The following is a 15624-nucleotide window of genomic DNA, read 5'->3' on the forward strand; positions in this document are numbered from 1 at the left end:
TAGGCTGTGTACTTACGTGCAGCTGATGCAGGGACCACTCGTCGATTCGATAGGTTCGCCCACCTTGTATGATCGGCCGTTAATGAGACAGCCAGTGTGCTGCACAGCATCGCCGTGGGAGTAGTTCAGGAAGTGCGGTGGCAGTGTGGTGCTTGTGGTCGTCGTACTTGTCGTTATATTGAGCACAGCGGCCATAGACACGGGACACTCGTATCGTGGACAACAGAAGCCAGAAATTGGCTCCTCATGACAGCCAGCAATTGGAGGCGGGCAAGATTGCTGCAAGCAGATGATGTCGCTTCTGAAGCAGAAGCAGAAATCGCAAGGATCGTCGCGTGGGATTTGCTGAGCAGACACGTAGATTTTGCCAGCATAGCGGCAGGTACCTGGGCCAAATACCTCCTCTTCGTCGTATTCGTCCTCGGGATAAGATGGGTACTGGGGCTGGTGGCCATAGGCAGGCGGTGTAATGGGTTCATGCTGTGGGCCGGATGTTGAGGTTGTTGTGAGCGGCGATTCTGTTGTCGTTGTCTCCGTGGTCTGCTTGGTTGGTGCAGCTTCAGTTTCTCCCTCTCCAAGTCTATCGTCGATGGCTGGCGCCTTTGTAGTGCTGGTGAGGTGCTGTGCGAACAGTGGATGGAGCGTTGTAATACTGGCAATATCTGGGTATACAGTAGCTGTTTCTTCGCTGGATATCTCCGTCGATGCTTCATCATGAGCAGCAGGTGTAACGGATGTGTGTGGTATCTCTGAGACCACGGCTGGCACTTCGGACTCGTCGTGTCCAGGTTTCTTTTCAGCTGGCTCAGTAACGCTCTCTCCAGATTCGGTGGATTCAGCACTTTCTTCTTGCTTATGCGTATCCTCTGATGCAGGAGTATGCTCCTCCTCCGACTCAACCGACTCTTCATCCTCCTCCGTAGAATCAATGCTTGGCTTAACAGTTGGTGCCACGGTAGACTTTTCTGTGTCGGATGGTTTATCAGTATGATCGTCAGACTCTGGAGCCTCTGTTAATTTAACTGGGGTCTCCTTCTCGAGATCTGTTTGCGCAGTCTGTGCCACAAGTTCATCTTCCTCCACAGGTGCCTTAGTGGGGATTTCGTCTGTTGTCGGCGCTGGTGTTGGTGGCTTCAGCTTGGCACCAACAGCTTGATCTGTGGTGTCTTCAGGTATAACAGCACCTGGCTCAGTAGTTTCCTCACCCACATCTTCTGTAGCAGATGGCTTCTTGCTAACTTCGCTGGTTGCTTCAACATCATAAGAAGCAGGAGCAACTGTAACTGGAGTCTTGTCAGCATCTTCAGCAGAAGTTGTGGCAGATCCGTCATCCTCAATTTTTTCTTCATCAGTTTGAGGAGCAATAGTTTGTGACATGACATCTTCCATTGGCTTCGTGTCGATTTCTTCAGCACTAGGAACATGAATTGGCGTGAGAGTAGTGTCAGCCGCAATTTGAGTTTTGGGCGTAGTAGGAATACGAGCGGGTTCTTTGTCCTCATCGGTCCTGGGTGTTGTTGTATCCTCAATGGCGCCCTGTTCACTAGGTGTTCGCACTGTGGTACCCTCTGTATCATCATCTTCAGCAACCGCAGGTGAAGCCGTACTGACATCAATCTTGTCATCAGCAGCCGGCGTGGTAGCGTCTGCCTTGATAGAAACCGCAGCAGTTGTAATTGGATGTTCGCCTTCCACTTCAGAAGGAGAAGCGGTGGAGGCAATCTTATCGATTGGCTGTTTATCTGTTTCTTCAGCTGGACGCTCGGTTGTAGAGTCAATATCTTCACCTTCTTCAAGCTCATCCTTTGCTGGAGCTCTGGTTGAGGATGGTTCCTTCTCGGATGGCTTTTCGCTATCGGCAGATGGAGGAATTGTGGTGAAGCTATCTTCTGGCTTAGGTTGAACATCATCATCTGTTGGTTTCTTGACAATCTCCTCTTCGGCTGGTGCAATCGTTGTTGAATCTGATTTACCGTCAGCAGGCGATGCTGTGGGAAGCACCTCATTGGAAATATGTTCGTCTTCTTCCACAGAAGATGGAGGCAGAGTGGTGGAGTCAGTTTCGTGCTCAATTTCGCTCTCAGGAGCAGCTGGCTTCTTGATATCCTCTTCGGGCCTACTTGTTGATGGAGGTGTAGGCAATGGTGGTAATGTCTTTTTGTCGGAAACCTGTGGCGCAATGGTGGTTTTAGAGATGTCTGCCTCTTCATCAGAGGAGGTTGTTTCTTCATCGAATGGCTTAGAAGGTTCTTCTTCAGGAGAAGTCGCAACTGTGGTGTATTTGTCCAAATCTTCAGAATCAGCAACGGCTGGAACCTTAGTGGCTGTTTCAGTGGTCTTTTCGGCATGAGATTGGGCAGTTGTTGAAGATATTTTATCTTCGGGTAATTCAACAGATTCTGTAGATGCAGCTTCCAATGGTGCATCAGTTGATTCCACAGGAATTCCCATGTCAATTGGCTTGTCTGACGGTCTTGCTTCCTCTTCGGAACTAGGAGCAACGGTTGTAGCATCAATTTTGTCCTCTGGTGTTTCCTGCTCTCCCTTTGTGGTCGGTCGTAGGGTAGATGTAGTTTCGCTAGATGGCTCCTCTGCTTCTTTGTCTGCAGTGCTTGGAGCAATGGTAGTAATAAGCTTAGTATCCACATCAATCTCCAAAGGTGTCGAAGTGTATTCTTCTTCGGATGCCTTCTTTGTGTCATCTTGGATTGAGGGAGCTGCAGTTGTGATGGCTTCTTCTTCGGCATCATGATCTGGCACTTTATGTTCTTCATCTTGGGTGGATGGTGCAGACGTTGAAGATGTAATTGTATCCCCTGGAGCTTGTGGCTTATCCGTAGTGTGCGCCAGTTGCTGACCCCTTTCAGATGTAGACTCTGTTGATGACTTTTCATCTTCATCTGTAGCAATGTCAATTTGGTCGTCTTGAGTCTTCTTATCTGATGGTGTAGATGTTGAGATTGATGGTTCCAGGTCTTTCTCAGTGGACGAAGGTACAAATGGAACCTTCTCATCTTCTGGTTTCTTAGAAACATCAATGACAGAAGCGTCAGTTGAAACAGTTTCCTCGTCAAGTTTGTCTTCTGCTGGTTTCTCAGGTGCAGGGCTGATTGAAGTAGGACCAGATGTATCGTCCTCATCCTTAGTTGGTGAGATAGTGATAGATGGCTCTGTAGACTCTTCCTTGTCGGCATCAGTTGGGGGCACTGTAACTGAAGGCTTCGCCGCGGGCTCAATTTCATCCTTGACGGTGGTGGTTGCAGGAGTTTCTTTTTCGATTGGTTTCTTCTCATCTTCCTGTGGTTCTGAACCCGTGGTTGTTGTTGGCACTGATGCGGAGTCATCTTCAGGAAGCTTGGTAACCTTAGAGACTTCGTCTTCAGTGGATGGCGCAACAGTAGTTTCTTTCTGGACATCTTTCTCTGCAGGTTCAGCCTTTTCTGTGCTCGAAACCTTTTCTTCATCATCTGTAATAGGAGATGCAGTAGTTTCATCTTGATCCTTGCTATCAGCTGGAACAGAAGTGGATATATCAGATGTTTCTTTATCTTCTTCTGTTTGTGGAGCCTTGGTTGTAATTTTCGATTCCTGGGTTGGTTTCTTGTCAATATCAGCCTCAGTACTTGTTTCTTCATCTGTAGGTTTCTTTGCATCTTCCTCCGACTCAACTGGGAGCTCTGTAGTTGGAACATACAGTTTCTTGGTGTCTTGATCTTCTTCAGATTCAGGGCGAAGAGTTGTCGCAGGAAGGTTGTCTTCAGTGCTTCCAGAAGGCTTAGAAGCATCAGTAGGTGGAACCAGTGTTGTGACTTCAGCTTCAGATGGTGTGGTAGTCGATGATGCGGGGATCTTTTCAGCATGCTCAACTGGTACCTTATCAATATCAGCGACATCGGTCTCAGTGGATGAGGGCTCTTCCTCTGATTCTGTGAATGCTTCGTCAGATGTAGGAGAAATGGTAGTTGCAGAAATCTTGTCTTCGATTGCGCCTTCTGGAGTTTCCATCTTTTCGTCAGCGGGCTTCTCCTCTTTAGTTGGTTTATCTTCGTCCAATACAATAGGAGCAATGGTCGCAGTGTCCGTAGTATCTTCGGTCTCCTTTTTGGAATCATCTGCAGTGGAAGCGGGTGTTGTAGTTGGTTCCTGTGCTGGCTGCTGGCTAGTTTCCTCAGTTGTTGGCTCTGCAGTTTGCTTATGAGCGCCATCTTCCGGTGTGTGGTCTTTCTCGGCAGGCGTCTGAACTTCTTTTTCGATTTCAGGAGCGGCAGTAGCACTCGCAATTTTATCTGCTTCTTCTTCCGTAGGAAGCTCTTCAGCTATCGGCTTCTTGATATCTTTAGGCGTTGTGACTTCATCTACAACGGGAATAGTTGTGGTAACGGATGGGATTTCTTCATCGGGCTTAACGTGTGATAATGGCTGCTCAGTAATGCCAGAAGGCATAATGACATCCTTTGGTATTTGTTCAGTGCTAGTAGACTCCAGTTCATCATCAACTCTATCAGCAGGCTTTGTGCTTGTTTCAGGCTTGATAGTTGTTGACTTGCTCTCATCAGTACTTTCATCGGCCTTCGATGTCGAGGAATCAGCTTCACAAATATAAGTTGGGCAGCAGCCGTCAAGAAGATCGGTAGCCAGAACACAGTTCTCACGGTCCTCGGGAATTTTGCACTCCATTGGCTTGCAGGACACAATGCTGCTAACGCATTTGCAGGATACATCGCAAGGAGTTGTTGCTGGCACATCGGTGTTATTGGCATAGGTTTTACCTTCGACCAGGCAGTCGCCTTCTCCTGGTATAGCAGCTGGCAGCTGCATGTCGGGCATGGCTGCTGCTGTACTCTCCTCATCCGTAGTGGGTGCCAATGTTGTTTTCTCTGCAGCAATTTCATCTGCGGCGCCTGGTTTTTCAGGTGAAACCTTGGCTGGTTCAGGCGATTCCTCCTCTGACGTAGATGCAGTAATATCTTCTTCACTTGTTTCTGGGATTTCGGTACTGGTGTCAATTCTTTCTGTAGAGTCAGTACCTTCTGAAACAGGAGGCAGATAAACTGCTGGCGGCTTATCAGTTGTGCCTTCCTCGCTTTTGTCTGGCTGGGCAGTACTTTGATCGGCTTCAATGACAGCAGGAGCAATATCTGACTTGACAGGCACTGCTTGGGTAGTTTGGTCTTCATCCTTATCCTTGTCGGTGGTAATACTGGGCTGCTCGGAAGGCTGCTTATCAAGTGGTGCACTGGTAGATGACAGAATCTCCGTTTCTGCTTTGACAGTTGTGAATTTATCAGCCTCTTCAGTTGATGTCTCTTTGTCATCCTTTTTGGTTTGCTCAGTGTGATCCTCTGCAGATTCTTTCTCATCACTTTCAACTGGGGACACTGTGGTCGGTTGTTCTTCCTTGTCCTCCGGTTGTTTGGGCGAAATTGTTGTACTGTGCACGACAGGCTTCTCTTCTTCTGATGTGCTTTCTGTACTTTCTTGATCACTGAAGCCTTCAGTAGTGGAGGAAAGAATATGAGGAGCCACTGTTGTTGCCGGCACAATTTCGTCTTTGGCAGCATCTTTGTCAGTAGAGCTTTCGGTTGCTTCAGTCTGATCCTCTTCAGTTTTTGGTGTGCTTGACTTGATTGTCTCAACGGCAGGAGTTGAAGCCTTAATCTTATCCTCTTCGCCGCTGGTGTCCTCAGTGGAGGCTGTGCTTTCAATGATTTCTTCGTCATCGCTGACACCTCCGCTGGGCTTGACAGCCTCCTCGTCTTTCGGACTGCTAGCTTGATCCGCAGGAGTCGTAGTCTGGACAATATCCCCTTCAACACCAGCCTCTCCAGCAGGAGTTGTAGCTTTCTCAGTATCCTTTTCAACTGGTTCTTCTCCAGCAGGAGTCGTAGCTTTCTCAGTATCCCTATCAATTGGTTCTTCTCCAGCAGGAGTTGTAGCCTTGACAATTTCATCTTCAACACTAACGCCTTCAGCAGGAGTTGTAACTTTAACAATATCCTTATCTTCTGCAACAGCAGTTGTAGCCGTGTCTTCCTGATCATCACTAACATCTGCAGTAGGAGTTGTAACCTTAGCAATATCTTCTTCGCCACTGACTTCCTTGGCTGGAGTTGTCGCTTTAATAGTATCTTCCTCATCACTAACATCTGTAGCAGGAGTTGTTGCCTTGTGTTCCTTGTCAGCACTAATATCTGCAGCAACAGTCGTGGCCTTGACAATATCCTTTTCATCACTAACATCTGTAGCAGGAGTTGTCGCCTTGTCCTCTTTGTCATCACTAACATCTGCAGCAGGAGTTGTAGCCTTGGCAATATCTTCCTCACCACTGACTTCCTTGGCTGGAGTTGTCGCTTTAATAGTATCTTCCTTATCACTAACATCTGTAGCAGGAGTTGTTGCCTTGTGTTCCTTGTCAGCACTAATATCTTCAGCAACAGTCGTGGCCTTGACAATATCCTTGTCATCGCTAATATCTGCAGCAGGAGTTGTAGCCTTAACAGTATCTTCTTCAGCAATTTCATCTCCGGCAGAAGTGATCGGCTTACTAGTATCCTCATCAAGACTTTCTTCTCCGGCTGGAGTTGTATCCTTGACAATATCTTCCTCACCACTGACTTCCTTGGCTGGAGTTGTCGTTTTACTAGCATCTTCCTCCTCACTAACATCTGTAGCTGGAGTTGTAGCCTTGGCAACATCTTGTTTATCACTAACATCTGTAGCTGGAGTTGTAGCCTTTTCAACATCTTGCTTTTTGCTAACGTCTTCAGCTGAAGTTGTACCCTTGGCAACATCTTCCTTATCGCTAATGTCTTCAGCTGGTGTTGTACCTTCGGCAACATCTTCCTGAACGCTAACGTCTGAAGCTGGAGTTGTACTCTTACTGACAAGTTCCTTGTCGCTAAAATCTCCAGCTGGAGTTGTACCCTTGGCGGCATCCTCCTCCTCGCTAACATCCACTTTGGGAGTAGTAGCCTCTTGACCATCTTCATCAAGATGCACTTCAGAAACAGGTGTTGTGGGCTTAACAATTTCTTGCTCACCCTCGTGGCTTGTTTCTGTAGAGGACACTGGAGATGCGGCTGTAGTATCTTCGTCTTCACCGCTACCTTCCTCAGCAGCAGTTGGAGCCTTATCTTCACCGCTACCTTCCTTAGTCGGCTCGGCAGGCTTAATAGCTTCCTGTGTTCGTGGAGAAGTGGCCTTAATAATATCTTCCTCGCCACTGCCTTCCTCGGCAGGCGTTGCCGGCGATGATTCAACTGGAATATCAATTCTATTATCAGCACCGATAGTAGAGGTCTCAGGCTCTTTCTCCTTAATCTTATCGTCATGCACAGGAGCAGCTGTAGTGTACTCTTGATCAACTTCGCCGCTCAAGACTTCCTCGGCTGGACTCTCTGTGGCCACATCCTTATCCTTCTCTTCGTCATCAATGTGCTCTTGAAGATCAACATCTTCCTTGGGTATTTCACCATGTATATCCTTGACTGGCGTTGCTGTAGTAACAGTCGCCTCATCCCGACTAACCTCCTGGGTAGTGACCTCAATGATTTCAGTGGTGGCACTGTCATCCTCGCAAATGTAATGGCTGGGACAGCACTCGCCCTCGGTGGCTGGCATGGCACGGCAGGCTTTTCCACTGGCCGTACTCATGGGCATCTCGCACTCTTGGACGGCACACACAATATCGCCGCGCATGCAGTAACAATGCTCGCAAGCATTCCTGCCCTTGATGGAGGCACCGTCCGCGAAGTTCTCGCCATTGTGGATGCAATCCGTAGTCACGGCTGGTGTCATGGTTGTGGTCAAAATAAAGCCAGGCGTTGGACGAACCGTGGTCGTTGTCGTCGACAGATCCTCCAGCTCAAGAACATCATTTTCGTGATCTGCAAAGAAAAATGCGAAATCAATATTTTCCTTTAAGAACCCAATCTTTCATCTACTTACCGCAACTGTAGCGCACGGGACAGCAAGAGCCTTTGTTGTATATGGGTGTGCAGCCGTCCACATGTAGGGTGCACTCCTGCATAACGCATTTGGTCTGATTGTTAATGCAGTAGCACAGCTCGCACGGTTTGTTGGGATTCGATGGCACCTGGGCGCCTTCCGGATAGAACTTCTCCTCAATGCTGCAGCCAAACTTTTCGGGTATGCTCAGTTCGGTGCCAGGCTCAGGAGTATGATAAGGCACGTCCACAGGAACTGCAATAGCAACACGTAGTAGAAATATCTAGCTGTAGAAATATAGCTTATAGAGCTTACCCTCTGGACAGGTTATGATGGGACAGCACTGATCCTCGCGCTTCTCCACAATGCAATCGTGACCAATGGGCTTGGTGAACGGGCAGACGCGCAGATAGCACATGAGCATGCGATTGTGGCAGGTGCAGTTGAGACACGGCTCATTGGTCATGATGCGGTCACCTTCATTGTAATGCGCATAGTTGTAGTAGCAGCCCTCTGCAATAAGCGAAAAGAAAGTTGCGATACATTACCAACCCATCTAGCTATAACTGGAGCAGGCCTGGGAACCATCTCGACCCAAACAATGCCTATCTCAGCTACCTAATATATGGCAGTGCGAGTAATACTAGCAGTTAGTTCCCTAGCATCAGTTATGCATTCAAGCCAAGTCTTAACTAGCTCATGTGTGCCACTGTGTCGTTTCGGCCATAAATTAAGCCCCAGCGCCATCAACTGTCATAATACGTGCAGCTATAGATATCTTTTATTGCTCATTAGAGTCGTTAAACACACACAACTCAGGCGCCGAGCAACGTTTAACATACGTACGTCTCGTCTATGGCTTCTGGTTACTGCTTACTGCTTACTGACACTGGTTACTGGGCTACCTAATTTACTGGCGTCCACCCGCAATAAATTTCAAATCACATTATTAACACGTTAAACGCAACTTGCAGCAGCTCCCCGCCAACGTCTTTCCAACCAGCCCCAGCTTGGACTGCCATTTGTGTTGTTGGCCTGTGCCGCTGACTTGTTGGCTAGACAATTTTTTGATTGAAATCTTTGGTGTCGCTGTCTGGCGCTCACGTTTTCAACATAAAGCTCGTAAAAAAGCGTTTATTTCTTTGTTTCATTTTGTTTTAAATACCCTGCACACATTTTTTTAAACTATATTTACTTTTTACACAGATAAAACAGGCAATGCCTAGTTAAATTGAACAGAATCTAAACTTAAGAGCAAAATGTGTCCTTTTCGAATTCAAATACAATTGATACTTACAACTTAACTTATTTTAATGTCTTAAACCATTTAAAGAATTGTCTTCACCCCAATGTTGTCATTAAGAATTTTTGCTTTATTATTTCGAAAGCATTACCTATCGATATCTATAATTTCTTAGCATAGCATACAGTTACAGGGTATCTCACTCGACAGCTGGCGCATTCTCATTAAATTCGTGTATTTTTTTCACACCTCAGCTAACAGCCTAATAATGCGGTACACAATCCCCCCTACGTTCTGCTCTGCTCGTTTTATGACAACTTTGGGTCAGCTATTGGGCAGATCTTTTTTGGTTGATTAACCGTTTGGCGCGGGGCAATGGTAAGTGGACGTAAAATGGGGATCAATTAACGTGAATGCTTTGATCCCACAATATAAATGAATTATAAGCTTTTACTCAATCCCAGTCAAATTTTGTTCATTGTATATCTAATCGGATTTGTTGGGTATTTTCATCTGTGCGTTTTCTCACTTACCTGGGTACTGTTGTATTTCCGTGTATTCCTGCAGTGGGGCTGCAAAAGAAATGTAAAAAAGGAACAAATTAATTTGTATTGTATTACGAAATGCAAAGTTATTTTTCTCGATTACGGCAGAATTTTATGATGGCCATATCCGTTAGTCGTCATGACTATAATAAATTAATTTATCAATTACAGCGAATGCCAGACCTCTAATTGTACCTGCATGCAATTGAAATTAGACGAGGCTGCAAACTTGCGTAGGCCGAAGTCGAGGCACTTGGACTTGGCTCTTCTATTCGTGGTACTCGTTGATAGGCCAGCGTCGTCTGATAACAGGGCCCGACCGCCGCTGGCCAGCATGCAACAGGCAACTGGCAACTGGCAACAAGCAGCCAGCAACAAGCTACAAGCGGGCAGCAAATTGCAGCAACAACAGCAACTGTTGCAGTGCTCGGCTTTGTGTGCGTGCAACGTGTTATTAGCCGTAGCAGCAGCAACAACAACAACAGAGAGCGCAACAAATAATGGCACGTAGCTGGTTCTAGGCATGGAGGATTTTACCCTGTGTGTGTCCCACAGTGGGCCAACTGCAGCGAGAGCCGCTAAAAAATGGCTCAAACAAATTGTTTAACCTGACAGTTAGCCGGCAACGCGCGCGGCAGCCAACTGGCGGTCACTTGTTGCTGCGGTGGCGTTTACACGACCACGACAGCAACATGCTGCAGCAGCAACAGCAGCAGCTTAAATGATTTGACAAATTGCATTTTGTTGTGAATAGTTGCTGCTGTTGTTGTTGGCCCAACTTTGATTAATTGTGCCTAGTTGAAGGGTTGACAATTTTGCACATAACTCAAATGTTAATTTTCGCTTGATTGAGTAGCTACGGCTACTATTTACCCGCCAGCAATATAATTTAGAATGCATGCAATTCGGCTACGAAATGCATCCGAAATAACAATGCAAATTCTAACGGCAAGTGCTCATAAGCATGATATTGGCCAAAAGGCAGGCAGGCAGGCAGGCTCTAAGCTGTAGAAGCGGCAGCGGCAACAAATCAGAGTAGCAATTTCAATGGCGAGGCAGTTGCTGCGGCATGTTGCTGCTGCTGTTGCTGCAACGACTTACTCATTCAAACTAACGGATGTAAATTACATTTTATGCGGTAAGAACAACAACAGCCACGACCGAACCTGGCAACGCATAAAAATTCACACATTAACTGTTAAGGATTGCCTGCCTGGACGGAGAGAGCGAGAGAGAAGGAGACAGAGCGGGCGCAGAATTTGGCTTGAAGGGGGGGAGGCGACATTGGTCGCACTTGGGAGCAGCAGCAATGGGAGTAAATCATGCAGCCGGTTCGCAGCCAGCATGCCCCGCAACGTACTGCCCAGTTGCCAGTTCCCAGTTGGCCGCCTTGTGATGCAAACTTATGCAACAATTTTCCGCTGCAAGTGCAACAACTAAAACAAGCCACATACGAGTTGTGGAGTACACGAGTACTAGTACGAGTAAGAGTACGAGTACGAATACGCGGCAGCATCAGCACGACGATGATGACCAAGACGCATGAGTCGTCGTTTGCCGGCTGCTGATGGTACACATCAAACATGGTCGTGTCGGTCCAACAAACAGAAGTCAGTCAGTCAGTTAGTCAGTCAGTTACTCAGCCAACTAAGTTGTTGTTGTTGTTGGTGGTGTTGATTTGGCTGCTACATTCACATGACTGCAGCTTCGGGCCAAGCCAAAGTTGTTGGCGGCGTCGGTTGCTGCTGTTGTTGCTGTTGCTGTCGCGAGAGTCGTGCATTTTGTTTATTCTAGGAAAGCGCGCGCGCGCCTCGCATCCCGACCGTTGCTTGGCCATGGCCATGGCTGGATGGCTGCTGCTCCCGCTGCCTCCGCTGCTGCTGCAGCAAGTTGAATGACCCGGTCGCGCATGTGTGCAAAAATGTGTACACAAACCATAAAATACAAGCCACTAGCTGGCTTTACTTACATAAGTAGGCCTAGACTTAGGCCTAGGTGCCGTAGCTGGCTCTGGCTTCGACTGCGACTCTGACTCTGACTCTGTCTCCGACAGTCGCATTGACCAGGCTAAGGCAGCGGGCACGCCTTTTGCTGGTTACGCTTTATTATTTAGTGGCTGTAGGTGGATTCGCAGGCGGATGTGTGTGTGTGTGTGTGTGTTGGGGGCTAGGCGGAAGGGGGAGGGGGGGGGGGGGAGGGTGCGCTCAGCGGCTTAGACTAACTACAGTGGCCAGACGCGGAGACAGCGCCTGTGGCATGTGAAAAGTGGAAGTTTCGCTAAATATTTCGTTGATAGCAATCGTTCCTTTTTCAATTCTCTCGCTCTCTCTGTCTCTTCCCCCCTCTCTCTCTATTTGCTGTCCTCTTGGGGTACGCGGAAACGCTGCTAGTGAAATATTTGCCATGCCACAAATATTTCAAAGATTACAAAATAAACACAAATCTTCCTTTGGGCTGCAGTCATGTCCCCCTCCCAATGCGCCATTTTTGTGTGTTGCTATGCGTTGCCAAACGCGGCGGCAGCAGCAGCTTCTTTACCGCTACTTTAGCAACAGCCAACAGCTGCAGCAGCAGCAGCAGCGGCAGCACACCCACAGCACGCCCCACCCGGCCAAGATATATGGCTAGCTGATAAGGCCGTAAAGGCCAGAAAGCCGTTTCAGCTGGCTCTTCTTTTTTTGGGTGACAATAGCGTATCGCTTGGCCCTGGCTGCATTTGATATAGATGAACGTAATTAGAGCCAGGTCGAAGTGCTCCATGTCCGGCTAGAACAATGCGCCAACAAGGGACCGTTGGACGTTGCACCGACTGCACATGCAATAAATCGAACTATAATTGCACGGCCCCAGCTCAGCTCAGCTCGACTCAGCTTGTCTTGGTTTGGTTCAATTATGCAATGGCAGGAAAACAGAAATTATGCCAGGCCAAGAAGAGGCAGCAACAACTGCTCCTGCTGCTGCCGAGCAAGAGGCATGCAAATTTTCTGTTGCGAAAACAATTTCCATTTTCTATGGCCTTGATCACATAATTTCCATAATGCCGGGTCGATCAATATGGAGTGAGCGACAAGCTAACAACCCATGCCCATGCCCATGCCCATGCCCAGCCCATGCCCATACACACGCTCTGTGTGTATGTGTGTGTGTGCCGGCATATCATGCACCATGCATCAGCGAGATGGAGGCAAAGGGAAGCTCCCTAACAACAGTGCGCCCAACGGAGGCAGCAGCCGCGCACAGCAAATGAATTTGCGAGTAATTTAACATGATTATGTCGGGGACAAGGTAGCAATGTAGACGTCGACAGCCGATCCAATGCAGCGGCTCCTTGGACGCTGCCAAATTGGACGCAGTTGCGCCAGGCTCTATGCCTGATGATGCTGCTAGTTTGTGGGCTTTGGGCCCTGGCGTGACGCTGTCTTTTATTACCAGCCTAGCCTAGACATGATTCGTTCTAAGTAAATTATGCCCGTTGGTCATGACGAGGATGCCGTGAAATTGCTGCCTCTTGCTGATGGAGTCAATGCTGCTGCTGCTGCTGTTGCTGCTATGCATATGAAACAATTACCAAGAGCTGTGCACGGGTCTAGGCCTAGACATGAATCCAATCCTTGGCTGTCTATATGTGAGCATTGTAATTGCTGGCAACTGCACCGCAGGCAACTGACTGCAGCTCATATGCATACATATGTATTTATGCCCAAGATTTCAGAGTCCCTGCGAAAGGGGCAGTGTCATTAGACAGTCAGTCAGGTTGTCAGTTGGGCCGCAACTTTTGCTTTTTTTCGTTGCCATCGGACTGCCAATCTGACTGCTTAATAGATAATAATGAGTCTGGTCTCAACTTTGGCGTGGAACTAGGAGTTGCCACTTGGCCTTGAGGCGCTGTAATTAAGCAGTTAAAGGCGTAGTTAAGCCGCATAGTTTCCCACAGTTGAGGATCCTAGCCATAACCTTTCCATATGTTGCAGTTGCTGTTGTTGCTTTTTATGTGTCCTGTGCTTGATTTGTTTTGATTGCACTGCGTGGCTTTAATGAGCCCCCATCGGGCCATCAATCTGTCTATCCGTCTGTCTGTCTGTCTGTCTGTCAGTCGTGTATGTTGCCGCTGGGCGAAGCTAATCACAGATCTGCCCACAGGCTGAAACAAGCCACAGATATATCATAATTTTTGTTTGTGCAATTTTAGACAAATTCTTATGGCCCGTTACGGACACGGACAAACAAATTGTCGTCTGCCGAACTTAATGCTGCTGCTGCTGATGCTGCTGCTCTGCATTCAATCCTTGGCACCGCTAGCTGTTATTGATAACAGCGCATTGATTACTGCAATTGCCGTCGAGTCGAGTTGAGTCGAGTGCAGTTTGCCAAAATAACAGACAAGATCTATAATCAACGGCTTGCTCGGACGCGGTCAGCCCGCGTTGCAACTGTTGCTGCAGCTGTTGTTGCCTCTGTTGCATGCAACTCGTTTTCAGCTGCGCATGCGTAACTGTTTATTAATTTGGGTTTGATTTTTTGAGTTGCATCTAACAGTCTTCAGTCAGAGCCAAAGTCCTCAGAGATCTTGCAGCGCGTGTCCAGCTTCGACTGCAACGCCAGCTTACTTTGCTGACAAGCCGGAAGATTGATGATAATGTCCACAATATATTCTCACGTTTGGGCCGCACGGCTTGCGGCCGTTTCAATTAGTTACGAGTATCTGTGGGCTCAACGTGGCCGTGCGCCTCATTTGGTAAAGCATTCACGTGGCATTCAAGCGCTAATTGCTTGCCCCGCCAAGAAGTTGCCCCCTGGACAGCTGGCGATTTGTATCTACTCCCACGACAGCAACAGCAACAGCGCGTCCGCGACAGCGTCTGCTTTTAAGCTAATGATTGGCGAATGCAGATACTGCTGCTATATAGCGTATTAAATAGTATGTGTTGCGTGTTGGCCAACTGCAGCATTAGAAGAAGCAGCCTCAACCGTGAAAATTCAATGTTGCCAAACGCACAAAGCGAGGCAGCAACAGTCAGAACAAGAGATCAGCAAAGCGATAATTATACTAGGTATTAGTTTATTCCTTGTACATAGTACAAACTATCCACCCCCCACTCCATCCCCTGCGCACAGTGAGTGGACGCTGCTAAGTGACTTAACATGACCCACACTGTGGCGTCTTGTGGGTACTTCCGGGTACTTGTGGGTTCGCCATGCGTAAAGGTGCCAGGCTGCGAGTTGATTGAACCCCCTGCTTGGCCGGGCATTGGAACCGGAGAGCTCTGTTCGCTCCCAAAGCTAAAGTTACACAATTGAAAAGCTGTGGGAAGTCATTGCACCATGTGATAAAGATCTGTGTAAAAATGAGCTACCAGCCAAGACATGGCTAATTACCATTCTTTCGCTGCAAGACTTTCGTCTTAATAGTGTCAAAATGAATTCTAACACGCAGTCCGCGACCAAGACGCAGACCAAGACCAAGTCCGAGCCCAAGTCCATGTCCAAGCTCGAGCTGTTGCTCAGCGAACCGCAAACTCTGGAGCTAGCCGACACGTTGTGTTCCGTGTCAGACGCCACAGTGGCTCCTGTTAACGAACGATTGGCGCCAGCCAGGAATGTCAAATTGCCAGCCCAGGCCAAAATGCCATTGACTTGTTGGGTTCTGAAAAGGGTTTCCGCCTTAAGTCGGCTATCATAAAATGCCAATTAGCATTGGCAAAGCCAGTCCAAATTGGGTCAAATCTCAACTAATTGCCATAAATATGATTCAAGCCGCAAATGTTTGCCGAACGGCAGCTATTAATTAGCATTTCCAACACGTTTTTAGAGTGACGACAACTTGTTGTACAGATTGAAAATTAGCATATTCACGCGAAGAGGTTGCATAAAATGCCAAATAAAAAAAAT

At 47.7% G+C, this 15624-nt stretch overlaps 1 protein-coding gene across 1 annotated transcript in view; it reads right to left on the minus strand.

Annotated features, from left to right (window-relative positions):
• Positions 1-15624, minus strand: part of tnc (tenectin) — a 39238-nt gene that overhangs the window by 1662 nt on the left and 21952 nt on the right. Inside the window, exons 3-6 of the mRNA XM_064695052.1 lie at positions 9724-9762; positions 8263-8460; positions 7948-8202; positions 17-7886 (exon numbers count right to left, since the gene is read on the minus strand). Coding sequence (XP_064551122.1) covers positions 17-7886; positions 7948-8202; positions 8263-8460; positions 9724-9762 — 8362 coding nt within the window. The remainder of the gene's footprint in view (positions 1-16; positions 7887-7947; positions 8203-8262; positions 8461-9723; positions 9763-15624) is intronic.

Source organism: Drosophila montana, unplaced genomic scaffold (assembly GCF_035044405.1).
Source record: "Drosophila montana isolate Dmon_TW-CO22-7 unplaced genomic scaffold, ASM3504440v1 contig_3733_1, whole genome shotgun sequence".
Lineage (NCBI taxonomy): Eukaryota > Metazoa > Arthropoda > Insecta > Diptera > Drosophilidae > Drosophila > Drosophila montana.